The sequence below is a fragment of the Dipodomys spectabilis genome, unplaced genomic scaffold (genome assembly GCF_019054845.1).
Source record: "Dipodomys spectabilis isolate Male_0828 unplaced genomic scaffold, ASM1905484v1 ptg000187l, whole genome shotgun sequence".
In the NCBI taxonomy this organism is placed as follows: domain Eukaryota; kingdom Metazoa; phylum Chordata; class Mammalia; order Rodentia; family Heteromyidae; genus Dipodomys; species Dipodomys spectabilis.
Genome location: NW_024870864.1, coordinates 6,085,839 through 6,099,674, shown reverse-complemented (window position 1 = coordinate 6,099,674; position 13,836 = coordinate 6,085,839). Strand labels below are relative to the sequence as shown.

Below are 13,836 nucleotides of genomic sequence, written 5' to 3'. Positions count from 1 at the left end.
TCACACAGACTTTCCTGCTGGGGCTGGCTTTGAACCACAATCTTCTCTCAGATCTCAACCTGAACAGCTAGGATATACAGGCATGAGGCACTGGAGCTCATCCTCCTCATTTATCTTGATTTTTAAAGAATAAACTGCTCGGGGCTGGGAAGGTGGCTCAGTGGTAGAGTGTCTACCTTGCATGCATGAGGCCCTGGGTTCAATTCTTCAGCAGCACATAAGCAGAAAAAGCTGGAAGTGGCAATGTGGCTCAAGTGGTAGAGTGCTAGCCTTGAGCTGAAGAGCTGAGGGACAGCGTCCAGGCCCAGAGTTCAGGCCCCATGACCAGCAAAAAATAAAGAAAAAGAAAGAAAGAAAGAAAGAAACTGCTCATGGATGTAGGAAGAATTACATAGATATCTCAGCATTTCTATCATGATACATTTTAAATATTGGCATATTTTATTTATTTATTTTTTGCTGGTCCTGGGGCTTGAATTCAGCCTAGATGCTATCTCTAAGCTTCTTTGTGCTCAATGCTAGTGCTCTCCCACTTTGAGCCACAGCACTACCAGCTCCAGTAGTTTACTGGAGATGAATCTCATGGACTTTACTGCCTGAGCTGCCTTTGAACTGCAAGCCTCAAATCTCAGCATCCTGAGAAGCTAGGCTTAAAGGTATGAGCCACCAGCGCCCAGATTTATCTTTTTATTCTTGATAGTTAATGTATTGTGAATTACTGCTCCAAATTACAATTAGTATTCCTAAAAGGCATTTAATTATACTTCTTAACAGCATTTATAGACCTCCAGCCTTGAAAATCAGTAGTTCAAAGCCTTAACATACACGATGATAGTGTTTATAGTATATGACTGCTTCAAATTGTTAAATGGAAAGGAAGAGTTGATAAATTATTTAATATTTGAGGTAATTTGAGGTAACTTCCTAAGGCCATGAAATACTTTTAAGTTCATCTCATTTAAATAGGCTTTTTTATTTTTGGTATGAGGGTTGAACTCAAGGCTTGTATGCTTTCCCTTAGCTTTTTTGTTCAAGATTACTCTATCATTTGAGCTACAGCTGCACTTCCAGCTTTCTTGGTAGTCAGTCTTAAGGACTTTTCTGCCTGATCTAACTTTGAACCATGATCCTCAGATCTATCCTCTTGCGTAGCTTAGATGTAAGCCATCAGCGCTTGGCTCATTTAAGTAGAGTTATAGCATATATTTGCTTTCCACCATAATGACTCACTTTTTAATTTGTGGGACAAGCATACTCCTCAGGGAGAAAAATTTAAAGTCAAAATTTAAAGTTACTAACAAGAATAATGAGGATTACCTCAATTTTGAGTTGGTGCATCTCAAGAATTCTCTTGGGCCTCTAGGTCCTGGGCAGGAGGCAGTGAATCCATTGAGCACTTACCACAGATGCTCACTCGGCACCAAGTAAGTTTAGCCTTTGCCTCAGTCTTCAAGGGTTTCTATGAGCTTAGCCAGACAGGTCTGTGACACAGCTTAGGAGGCATTGAGGAGCAAATACCTGAGACATCTGCATTCTGGAAGAGTTCCTGTATTGGCACAGTGGTAATTGCAGTATTATGTCACAAAGGAGCTAGAAAAGTATCTTGAGGTGACTTGAAACTCATCAGGTGCCATGTAGAATATTCCAGAAGATTGAAATCTTGAGTTTCCATTACAGACTGGCGAAACTACAGATATTGGTCATTTGGCACATTTTATTTTCATTAGGAAGAACCAGCAAATGAACTAGAGAGAATGCTACATTGGGCAGGAAGGACCACACAGGGAGATCTGTAGGGGGAAGAGCAGCGCTCCTGACACTTGACTTCCTTTCTAGAAGCACTGAGGTTCATGGCAGATGTCATTTTGTATATAAAGTAGCTCTTCCAAAGGTTCCCTGCTGGTCTCATCCACCTGAAATGTTCTTGCTGGTAGGGTGGCTCAGTGGAAGAGCACTTGTCTAACATCATTTTTCTGTATTAATTCTAGAACTCCTGAGTTCTTCCAGTCTTTGTTCAGCACTATGTGAAGAGATAGGTTTGAGGTCTTATACAGAACCAAAAGCATTTGCTGCTCAAAGAAAGCTTGGTCAAGAAGTCAAGCACATGAAATGGCTTGTATTAAAATTAAAAAGACTTGTATTAAAAAAAAAAAGACTTAAAATGTGTGGATACAAATGCCTTATTGCTATGTAAGCATAAGGTCACATCTATAAAAATTCAAATTTCTCACTTGAGATTAAAACTATAGATTCTGTATAAGCACAGTGCTTTTATCCCTGATGTATTAGATTCCACAATTTCTCATTTAAGGTGCCTTTTTCTCAATCAGAATTTTTTTTTGTTGGCCGTGGGGCTTGAACTCTGGGCCTGGGCACTGTCCCTCAGCTCTTTAGCTAGTGCTCTACCACTTGAGCTACAGTACCACTTCCTAAGGTACCTTTTTCTGTGGTATGGTATGGCTGACTCATCCTGCTTCTTGAGGATATTGGGAGTTTATCCCCTCCCCCCCCCCCCCAAACTAATCATCCTGTTCCCACTACATTGTGTTTGTTGGTTCTTCTGTTATAGCATGTCAGTGGAACATCAAGCTTTTCTATCCGTGTCTTACCTAGAAAATTCCCACCTGACTGCTCAAGTACCCTTCAGAGCTTATACGTGTTTCTAGATTCTCATAAGCACACCAGATAAAACTTATTTTTAGAAAACACTGTGGAAACTAGACTTAGTATGTTGGTCATAGGGGGAAAAAGCCCTACCCTAAAACTCTTGAAACCTACTGTATGTGAAGGTAGCCATTAAAAAGCTCTGGTGCCATCTTATGGAAATTCCTTGAATTACAACTGAATTTTACCTTTATCATTAAGTTGTAAATTTAAAGGCATTTTCCTTGCCAAACCTGGTTATTTTGTAATGGACTTATTGAGCTAAATCACATACCATTCAAATTACCTATACAATGATGTATATAGTTGTCAGTCAGTTTTTTTATTTATATGTAATTTCCAGACCTCTTCATTGCTCTACCCTCTTAGCAGGGGCGGTAACCTCCTGACTCTGGATTTGCCTATTCCTATAGGTGGAACAGATGCACTGTGTGCCTGGCTTCTTTCACTGTTTCCAAGATTCCATCCATGTTCTAACATGGATTGTAATGGCTTACTCCTATGGCCATATATTCCAGTATCTTTACTCATGCAGTGATTTGTGAACATTTGTGTAGTTTGTGTTTGAACATGACTTCAGTTTGGATAGATATTGAGGAGTGGAGTCAGATGGTAGCTGGAAAAGTGATATTTTCTAACCACTTTACATTTCTACCAACACTATATAAGGGTCCCCATACAAAATTGTAAGACTCACTTCAGCTGTTCTATCATCTAAATGTAGACATGCAGCTATACGGAAGTAATTGTCAAGACTTAGAACGTCTTGTTTTATACGTACCTCTCTGTACATATCATACTGCCTGGTGTTTTAGAGAATCTTTCTTTCCAGATCAGCTATGGTAAATTAATAGCATCATATAGAAAACTGCATTTGGGCTTGTGGGCTTTGTATGTGAACTCTCCAGCCCAGAGTACGAATTATTGGCTTTAGTTGTTTTAGTTGCTATTGTCAATTTTGGTTACACATAAAATTGAACTTAAATCTTTTTCTTTTTAGCACTTACTGAAAATGATCGAGATAGCCAGTCACCATTGAAAAATCCTCTGCTATCCACATCAAGACCCTTGGTTTTGGGGAAGCCCAATGGTACGTACCTGCTTTCATTACCTGCACCAGCAGTCTATTTCTCTAAAGGCCCCCAGCTACATGGATAGGATTGACCTATGGTGAGATGTAAAAGCACTCTTCATTGGAATCCTTGCTTTCAACTTTGTACAAATCGTGCTTTGTGGAATTCCCCCTTACTCATTTGTTTTTTTGCCTTCATAGAACTTATATCATTGCCTTTCTTTTCTCAAGGTGATTCAGTTGATTATCAGAAGCAGCTGAAGCAGATGATTAAGGATTTAGCCAAAGAAAAAGATAAAGCTGAAAAAGAGTTGCCCAAAATGAGCCAGGTATGAACTTTATTGTAGGAGAATGAACTATTCGGCAAAATGATTTCACCAATAATAAAGTACAGGTCCCTTTACTTCCCAAGTCCAGGATTCCCCGCCTCGCCACACCCATCCCCTTTACAGTCCTGGAGCTTGAAACCAGGGCCTGGGCACTGTCCTTGGTTTTTGCTAAAAGCTGGAGCTCTACTTGAACCCCAGCACTTCTTGCTTTTTTCTGAGTAGTTTCCTAGAGATAGTCTCATAGCCTTTCTTGCCTGGCCTTGAACTTTGATTCTTAGATCTCAGCCTCCCAATAGGTAGGATTATAGGCATGACCCACCTGCACCCCCAACCAAACCCAGGGTCATGCAAAGCAAGTGCTCTACCACTGAGCTGTTACAGGTGGAGTATCTTTCCATTGGGGTTGTTTGTAAGACATCTTGTGATGTTTACTTCACAGATGAAATACTGCTGCTGAGGAGATGCTTTCAGATTTTCCTTGAATATGTATGGGTCAGTTAAACCCTATTGGAACTGTTTAAAGGCTGACCACCAAACGGCTATGAAATCAATCCCTTTCCAGTAGTCTTGATACAAATCATTATCTTCCTTTTCTTTCTCAAAATTGTGGATCTCAAGTGTACTTGTTCAAGTGTACTTTCCTGATCCCTTTGTAACTTGTAGCTAGATCCTACCTGAAGCAGCTTACATCCCTCATCTCAATCCCAGCAGTTGTCCTCCGAGAAACACAAGCACCACTGTCTTCATTTTGCAACTTTAGATCTATTCCATGAGTGAGACACAATTTTACTTAACATTTTTGTCTTACCTTTAAGTTAGAGTGGGTTCTACAAATAGCCTACACCCATGTGTGCAGACTACTTGACAGCCAGTTGTAATGTACACCTTTAATTCTGGCTAAGCCAGAGATCAAAGCCAGGTTGGGCTTGTGGATTTTCCCCCTCAAAGTCTATAGGTCATTTAAAAAAAAAAAAAAAAATCCCCCAAACCCCACTTTTCCTTCTGCTTATGTGTATTCTCCTATTCTAGAGAGAGTTTATCCAGTTTTGCAAGACTTTGTACAGCATGTTCCACAGGGATCCAGAAGAAAATGACTTGTACCAAGCCATTGCCACAGTCACCACACTGCTGCTGCAGATCGGGGAAGTAGGCCAGCGGAGCAGCAGCTCAGGAAGCTGCTCCCAGGAGTGTGCAGAGGAGCTGCAGGCTTCAGCTCCTTCTCCTGAGCAAGACTCCGTGTTTGTGGACACTGGGAAGACTCCTCAGGACTCGCGGGCATTTCCTGAGGCAGAAGGGGACTGGACTGTTTCCCTTGAACATGTTTTGGCATCACTTCTTACTGAACAGTCGCTAGTCAACTTTTTCGAAAAGCCACTAGACATTAAATCCAAACTTGAAAATGCTAAGATTAATCAGTACAGCCTCAAAACTTTTGAAACAAGCCACCAACCACAGCCTGATCTCAAGCTGAATAACCTGTAGCAAGATAAGCCTGCAGGGAGCACACTGGAGGTTGCTATACCAAAGGATGGACTGGGCTTACTTCTTTTTGGGTTAAGACTACAGACCCAAATTTCAGAAACCACTTTAGCTGGACACATGGATACCCAAAACTGATAGAACCAAGGACAAGAAAAGCCCTAGGCTGCTTTCACTCAGAATGCTAACAGGACTGTTCAAGAATCAAGTTCACTTTCAAGATCTCAGCTACTGTGGGTGCAATTGTATTTGGCTTTTTTTGCACTAATTTTGTTTCAATGCTGGTAATTGAAACCATTTTAATGTATTTGGTTGTATTCACTTTATATGTCCTTCCAAAAATGTGTACAAATCATGCTTTCAATGTTGGCCTCCGAGTTTTTAAATAAGAATTCTTTTTATATCAACTCAGTACTTTTCTTTCCCCTTGTGCTGATTTAAGGTGCAGGCTATACCAGTGAATAGACATGCCAAGGCCCTGATCATCTACATTGTCAACAGTACAGGATGCTAGGCAGGGTCCTTTATAAAGCTCAACAAATAATTGGCTTAATCCCTCCAATTTCCCCACTACCTCCAGCAATGTTTCTCAAGTCAGAATCTCCTTGTGCTTGCTTTGCATGCATAAAGCCCTGGGTTTGATTCTTCAGCACCACCTAAGCAGAAAAGCCAGAAGTGGTGCTTGAGCTGAGGGACAGCACCCAGGCCTAGAGTTCAGGCCTATGACCAACAACAACAAAAAAAGCCTTGAGCTGTTATGGGACTAGGTAGGCATAAGAACTCACAAGAGTTCTCCATTAAGAGTAGGCATCACATTAATGTATTAGAGAACTACATTAACAAAAAAAGGAAACCTCAAACATAAAAAGCAATTTTATAGCTTTATTTGACACTAATTCTCATCCACATTGACTGTCTGTAGATCTGCAAAAGAAATGACAGCCAGTCAGCTTACACTTACAAAATATATAGCTGCACATCCAAATATCCTTTCTAGTATGTTCCCAAGTTTTCTTTTTATGAAGTCCTTACAACCCATTATTTATGCATTTTTCTATAGCAAGACAAATTTTTATAATTATGTAATTTTTTAATTATGCCCGCCGCTCATCCCTATTGGAAAGTTATCAGGAATTCAAACAAGTGCATACTATTTGGATACAAAGATGAACATATGCTAAAAATGGCTCATTCTTGTCTGACTTAAGCAACGTGTGGAACAGAGTGAAACTTACTTTTGAATGTGGTAACAGGGACATAGGTTACCAGAGTATAGAGCTTGTTTGGGGAGTCTTCATCCTCATTCCGTTTTCTAGATAGCCGCACACGGATCCGGTAGGGGACATTCCTAAGAACAGAATTCTGTCACTAATGTCTTCCCTGCAGAAACCTGCTAAGCTCTACTCATATACCCTTAGCCTTGTTCTGATAGTAGCCTGTTCTTTGCCCATTGACCCACTTATCTGTTCTGAAAATGAATGCAAGTGATTAAGCACTGTAGTTTCAGGATGCGTGCCTGCTAACCTACAGCAGTGATCAAAATAAACACTCTTTGAGGGAAGGGCCAATGATCTTGCCCCCAGCCAAGAAGCATGCTTTCTGATAGGCATTCCAGGACTAGATTTTATGTGGCACAGCTCCTAAATCTCCATTTTCACTTGCTGGTATTCTAGGCATTTATCCCACACTTTAACAGTGATGCTTACATTGCTGTCTCTGAAACACCCCCCACCCACACACTACTGTTTCCTTCATGAGGTCTCAGCTCCACCCCTTAATACAGGCCTCCCTACAGATGCAGTCACCCTTGAGCCACTGTTTTCTTTACACTTTGTACTTCAGCATAAGCTGGTATCACCAACAGACAACTTTAGCACCTTATTCCTTTGGCCCAGACAGCTTTGTTGAGCCTGGTATCGATGCGCACATCTGGAGTCCCCATCTCCTTCATGGCAAACTTTCGGATCTCTTTGAGTGCACGAGGAGCACGCTTCTTAAAGCCCCTAAGATTCAAATACAATCAAAATTATATAAAATACATATATGGGAAGTGCTGTTTCCATAAAACAAACTAAAGTAGGCAGGGACAATTTATAATTACTATGCAAAGACAAGCAATTAGAATGCACACTCGACAAGTATAACCTTTTTCCATCTAAGTGAATTAGGCTCCAAGATGGTATTTTTGGCAGTTAATTCCATGGCCATTCATCTATTCAGTATGCATGTATGGACTAGGGGTCTGAAATGTGTGCAAATATGAACCAAAAACAATTTGGTGGAGCTCTGGGTATCTTAGGCACTCTCTCAGAGCACAAAACACACTAAAACTTATCCAAAACCCAAGTCCAGCACTAGTAATCCTTGTTTACAATAAAGGCACTGACCCACTTAAAATTTAATGCTTTCAGTTACATGCAAAATAAACTTAGGCCTGTTTGTGCACATATGTAATCTCAGTACTCATGAGGATAAGTATGACACCAACTTTGCACTCAAATATTTCAAAGAAAAGCACAACTTTACACAGGTTGAAAAGATTACAGGCTGAAAAGATTAAAAACATTCATGAAGCCACTCCAAGTGTGGGAGCACAAACACCCTAGAAGGGTGCCCCATAATCCTAATACTGTTAATTGCTCAATCCTCACCAGTCCCTTAGCTATTTTTTTGGGGGGGGGGTCCGGTTGTGGGGCCTAAACTCTGGGACCTGGGCGCTGTCCCTCAGCTCTTCAGCTTAAGGCTAGCGCTCCACCACTTGAGCCACAGCGCCACGTCCGGCTTTTTTCTTTTTGCTTATGTGGTGCTGAGGAATCCAACCCAGGGCCTCATGCATGCAAGGCAAGTGCTCTACCACTGAGCCAACCTCAAGCTCAGTTGTTAGTAAAAGGTATTAGAAGTTAACAGTAGCAGGGTCAAATAAAGACAGTCACTAGTTAACTGTGAGGAAAGTGTTCAGATACAAGAAAACCAGCCTTTCTGAAAGAGAACTATGTACGAAAATACATAGGTCAGGTAATGTGGGATCAAGAGAAAACAGCCTTAAGAAGCCAATGTTGCAAAAGACTGGGTGCAACAGGAAACCTTCAAGAACCAGGATAGAGAATATTTTCTGACAAGAAATATCTGAATATTTGCAACATCATTCATGGGACACACAACAATATAGACACACAATATAGACAGATGGGCTTGGGCAATAAGGAACACACATTTGTCAAAGACCAAATGAAGGGCCTGAAAGAGCCTCACACAACAATGAATCGGACATTCCTGGATCTCTGCACTAGAGGATCAGATTGGGGTAGAGAAAAAAACCGAGAGTTTGGATTATGAGACACTTGTTCAGCCAAGCAGAAGAAATATCAGATAGCAATTGGTACATTTGAGGCTTGAGACAGTGATTGGAATTACCAAGCATGGATAGGAACAAGGACTGTGGCCTGACATCACATTGTAGAGAGATGTGCACCAGAGAACAGTTACTGAAGGATGAAAAGTTACTGTTGACACCCAAGAATGAACTGTCAGTTATTTACCAAGGGATTGATGAGCATAGAAATCTCCGCAAATGGCTTTCACGCAGCACCCCCATGTCCATATCAGTATAACTTCCCACTTAAAAATGGGGTGAGAAAAGGTAGTTACAGCAGCTTTTAACACAATTGTTTTTCGCTGGGCATAATATCTTGCTATTAAAAACAACTTTGGGGCTGGAGGTGTGGCTCAATTGGTAGTGCACTAGTTCTCAATTCAAGTCTCAATGAGATGGGAGTGACAGAGGAAAGAAATCTTCAAGAATACAAGAGATCTGGTTTCCATTCACCAGTAACCACTGTGGACAAGGGGAAAAAACTGCTGACGAGAATTGGGAACCAGAACACCCTCAACTCTCACATTGCCAAGATCACAACAGCCATGGGTCTTCACCATACACTGCCAGTAACTGTAGACTCCCATGTTCAGGCATCCCCACTTAGCCCACCACAGGTGTCAAGAGAAGGAAAGAGATCCTACTTCACCTTCGGGGCTCTACATTTGTGTCGAGCAATTCCGATTAACCAGTTAACTTTCCTGCCACCTAGAAGTACTTGAGTCTTCTTTCCCTTCGTCTCCATTTAGCCTACCTATATTTAAAAATCGCTTCTTCCAAGTAATCCCATGTTAGCAGCCACTACCTCAGAGCAACACACTCCAAACCACACACACAATATACATCTTGGAGCAATGTGTAATTTCTAGACCATCTGGCTTTCATGGAGCAATGTGTAATTTCTAGACCATCTGGCTTTCAAACAATGAGGCAGGGAGTCTTAAGGATAACGAGACGCAGGGGTGCAGCAAGCCAGTCTGAAGGCCCATTAACAGACTACTTACACTCCATGGATGCGCTTGTGAATGTTGATGGTGTATTCACGGGTCACCACCTCGTTGATGGCAGAACGGCCCTTTTTCTTCTCACCGCCCTTCTTTGCGGGAGCCATCTAAATGCAGGCGACAAGGACGCTCAGCAGAGTGGGACAAGCCCGAGACAAGCCCTCCCTCTCGGCGTGGCTTCACGCTGCCGGGCGTGGATCTGAGCAGGCCCGGCCGCCCTACAAGGCCCGCACCCAGCGTCTGAGTATCCGGGCCTCTCCTGGCAACCCTGCCGGCTCCGACTCCAGCCTGGCCATTCTCCCTTCCAGGATCGGGGAGACACTTCAAGCAGCGCGGGTTCCCAACTCCTGGGAACGCGGAGCCCTCGGGTGGCCCGAGAGAGGCCTCGCCGTGCCAGCCAACACACATATAGGGGAGGATGGAGCAGGATTCCCCAAGCCCGGACCCCAGCGCCCATACTCACTCTGCCGGGCCCAAGTTGGAAAGGAAGAGCGCTACGGATTGTGGGAGGGAAAGTCGCTATCCAAGTACGACTTCCGGGTCACCTGGCGGCGAAAGGCGGGGAGGAGGCGTGGCTAGGGAAAAGGGCACGCTGAGGCTGTGACGTAAACACAGTGCGCCCGCCGCGTTGAGGCGGGTGGAAGCGCGGCTTGCGCCGGCCCGGCTGCGCACCGTGAGCTGTCTGCGGAGGAGCTGGGAGGGGAATGGTTCTGTGCCTCTTCCGAGGAACAGGGCCAGGAAGAGAAGGTACCCTTTACGCTTTCGTTCTCTCATGTACCGTCTGGGTGGTGTGCCTGGCCCGTAGTCTCGGGAAGGCCCACTTAACGCCAAGCGCTTCAGTGAATGGGAAAATGCCCGGATGCAGGCCGAGGCCCTCCAGTCAAGCGCTTCAGTGAATGGGAAAATGCCCGGATGCAGGCAGAGGCCCTCCAGTCTAACACACTAGTTAATCAGTGGTCGTAGTCCAAGATCTCAGGGCCACCACAAAGGCTAAGGCGGGCTGGGGCTCCACCTTCTCACCGAACCCAGGTTTCTGAAGCCCTGAGCCGAACGGTGCTCGCTCTGCTATCAGCTTTCCCAAGTGTCCGCCAAGGCAGGAACTGGGGTGGGTAGACAAGCTCTTCTCGGTGTCTCCTTTTTTTTTTTTAAGGAATTAGAAAACAAAGTCCTCTCCCATGGCTTTCTACTCGTCAGCACACACCTGCCTTCCCCCCAAAATAAAAGGTTTGCACTACTACGATTACTTAGAGATGTTTTTGGGGTTTGGCCTTTGGCCTAGGCTACAGTTGTTAGCTCACAAAAAAAGGGGAGAGGGGGGTTCTGTTAAGGAAGAGGAGGGTGTGGCAGAGTTTTAACTTGTTGATCCCGGCTCTCATTTGCTTTCTTCCACTTCTTACCTACAACTTGCCTTAGGCTGTTCACACACGATGGCACGCGTTTGGACAGTTCTGATCCTCAGTCTCTGGATGGCTCCTTCACTAGTAGTCCTATCCTTTTATCAGGCTCCCATCGACTGAGGGGAAGCAAGCGACAGCCTTCTGGGGTGCCATCCCCAACGGGTAAAAGAATGTTGCTGTAACAAGTCAAAAGACTGCATCCGATGGCCTCATTTTTGATGAAATGTGATCAGATCCTACTTACTTTTACTTTTATTTTTGCCAGTCCTGGGGGTTGAACTCAGGGCCTCGGCACTGCCCCTGAGCTCCTTTTTCTCAAGGCTACCACTCTACCACTTGAGCCACAGCATCACTTCCGGCTTTTTCTGTGATTAATTGGAGATTAGCGTCGCACCGACTTTTTTGCCCAGGCTGGCTTTGAACCGTGATCCCCAAATCTTAGCCTCCTGAGTAGCTAGGATGACAGGCATGAGCCACTGGTGCCCGGCTCAGATCCTTACAGACGCGAATAGACATTTTAGTGAAAGTCTACAAAATAATTCTCTCCAATGACAGGTTTGCTCCCTGAAATAAAGGTTAAATAGATGTAAAGATTATTTGGTTGGAGGACTGAAAATCATTCTCTTGCCAGGGACTCTGGGTTTCAGTCCAGTTCTGAAACTCATCTTTTTTCCCCAGCCTGCAGGCAGGCCAGTGACTGCCAGACCTTATGGGAAACAATAGGATTTTTTTTTTGGGGGGGGGGGTGTAATATGTGTACCAGTATTAGAGCTGGAACTCAGGTCCTGGGCATTGACCCTTAGCTTTTTCACTTAAGGCTCATGCTCTACTACTTGAGCCAACCTCCACTTCCAGCATTTTGGTGGTTAATTGGTGATAAGAATCTCACAATGTTTTTCCTGGACTGGCTTCAAACCTGCCCTCCTGAGTAGCTAAGATTACAGATGTGAGCCACTGGCTTAGGAACTTGTTATTCTTTGCAACTCTGCTTTGTTTGCTGTGTTAATTACCCATACCTTATTATGATTACCAGAGGAGCCTTAAAATGAAACAAGATCTAAATGATTCCCAGTGAGAATAGCTAGAAAGGGGACAGGCTATATTCCAGTTGTGTGTGCTGGTCTTGGGGCTTGAACTCAGGGCCTGGGTGCTATCTATGTGTGCTGGTCTTGGGGATTGAACTCAGGGGCTGGATGCTGTCCCTGAGCTTTTTTGCTCAAAGCTAGCACTCTACCATTTGAGCCACAGCTTCACTTCCAGCATTTTCTTTCTTTTTTTTTTTTTTGGAGGGGGGGGGGTTAGTTAGAGATAAGAATCACATGTTGGGGCGGGGGTAGTTGTGGAGGTGAGAGGGAAGGGACGGTAGGAGAAAAACAAAGTACTCATCTTGCTAATGTAACTGTAACTCCTCTGTACAGTATTTTTACAATAAAAAACATACAAAATGAAAAAAAGAATCCCATGCATTTTCCTGCCCTGGCTTCCAACTGTGATCCTCAGATCTCAGCCTCCTGAGTAGCTAGGATTACAGGTCTGAGCCACCTGTGCCTGACAATATTCTAGTCCTTTCAAGGGTGACATCTCTTAAGTGGCTAGAGGGGGTCCTTTTTGGCTGTTATGTTGGGCTCTACATGAAAGTCCTTTCTAGAACTACCTCCCCCCCCCCCCCCCAGTTCCAATGCAGAACTAACTCCCCAAGCAGAACCACTTAAAATATTTTTCTAAAAAGAGGATGTGTAGTGTGGTTCAGTAGTAGAGTGCTTGCCTAGCATGTGCAGGGGCTGGGTTTGATTCTTATTAATGCAATCAATAATAATAATAATAACAAAGGAATGAAGCCTAGTGATAAAGGGGTTAAAAGAAGATGTGTTCAGTGAGGAGGAGGCTGTTGCAGAGACACAATGGAAATGGAACCAGACAGGTGACTAATTAGTGGGGCAGAGAGGAGAGAAATGGTACAAAAGAAACTTGGAATAAAAATCAACAGTTCTAAGTGACCTGCCGTGGAGTGGCAATTTAGGAGAAAGACTTGGTAGTTAGCCAAAACACATTAGAAAGGTAGAAACTCATACTATCTATATTATTACACAATCAAGGTGATTCTATAACTTTGAAAGAAATTCAATTATGTCTCCTAATAACAAACTACATTTTGAGAGATGCATCATTAGACAATTTCATTGTGCAAACATCATATAAGTGTACTTACACAACCTAGATAGTTTAACCAAAATAGTCCTAGGCTGAATAGTATACCATCACCCAGGCAGACTGTCAGTTGAATGATCCATCATCGTGTGGTTCAGGTTGTGTTTGTTTTCAGCTCTGTCACAAGAGTATAAGCCAATAACAGGGATCAAACAGCCCTTCTGAATACCAGCTTCCATTGCACTCTCGGCAAGGAGATTTTAGTCTCTATTGCTTTTTTTTTTTAAACTCAGATGAAAGAAATCAAGACTCTTTAGAGAGTATTTGACTTTATGCTTTGGGGAAGAAAAATAATCAAGATAGATGATAC

General features: G+C 43.3%; 2 protein-coding genes across 2 annotated transcripts in view; one reads left to right on the top strand and one right to left on the bottom strand.

Annotated features, from left to right (window-relative positions):
• The window catches only part of Tbc1d8 (TBC1 domain family member 8), a 124,111-nt gene extending 118,153 nt beyond the window's left edge, over positions 1-5,958 (top strand). The window contains exons 18-20 of the mRNA XM_042695461.1: positions 3,665-3,754; positions 3,968-4,065; positions 5,095-5,958. Coding sequence (XP_042551395.1) covers positions 3,665-3,754; positions 3,968-4,065; positions 5,095-5,547 — 641 coding nt within the window. The 3' untranslated portion in view covers positions 5,548-5,958. The remainder of the gene's footprint in view (positions 1-3,664; positions 3,755-3,967; positions 4,066-5,094) is intronic.
• Positions 5,959-6,406: 448 nt separating this feature from the next.
• Positions 6,407-10,475, bottom strand: Rpl31 (ribosomal protein L31). Its single transcript, XM_042695529.1, has 5 exons — positions 10,385-10,475; positions 9,922-10,028; positions 7,422-7,547; positions 6,780-6,892; positions 6,407-6,468 (listed from the first exon to the last, which is right to left on the bottom strand). The coding sequence occupies exons 2-5, from the start codon at positions 10,026-10,028 to the stop codon at positions 6,437-6,439; spliced, it is 378 nt and encodes a 125-aa protein (XP_042551463.1). The 5' UTR covers positions 10,385-10,475; the 3' UTR covers positions 6,407-6,436.
• Between the last annotated feature and the right edge of the window lie 3,361 nt (positions 10,476-13,836).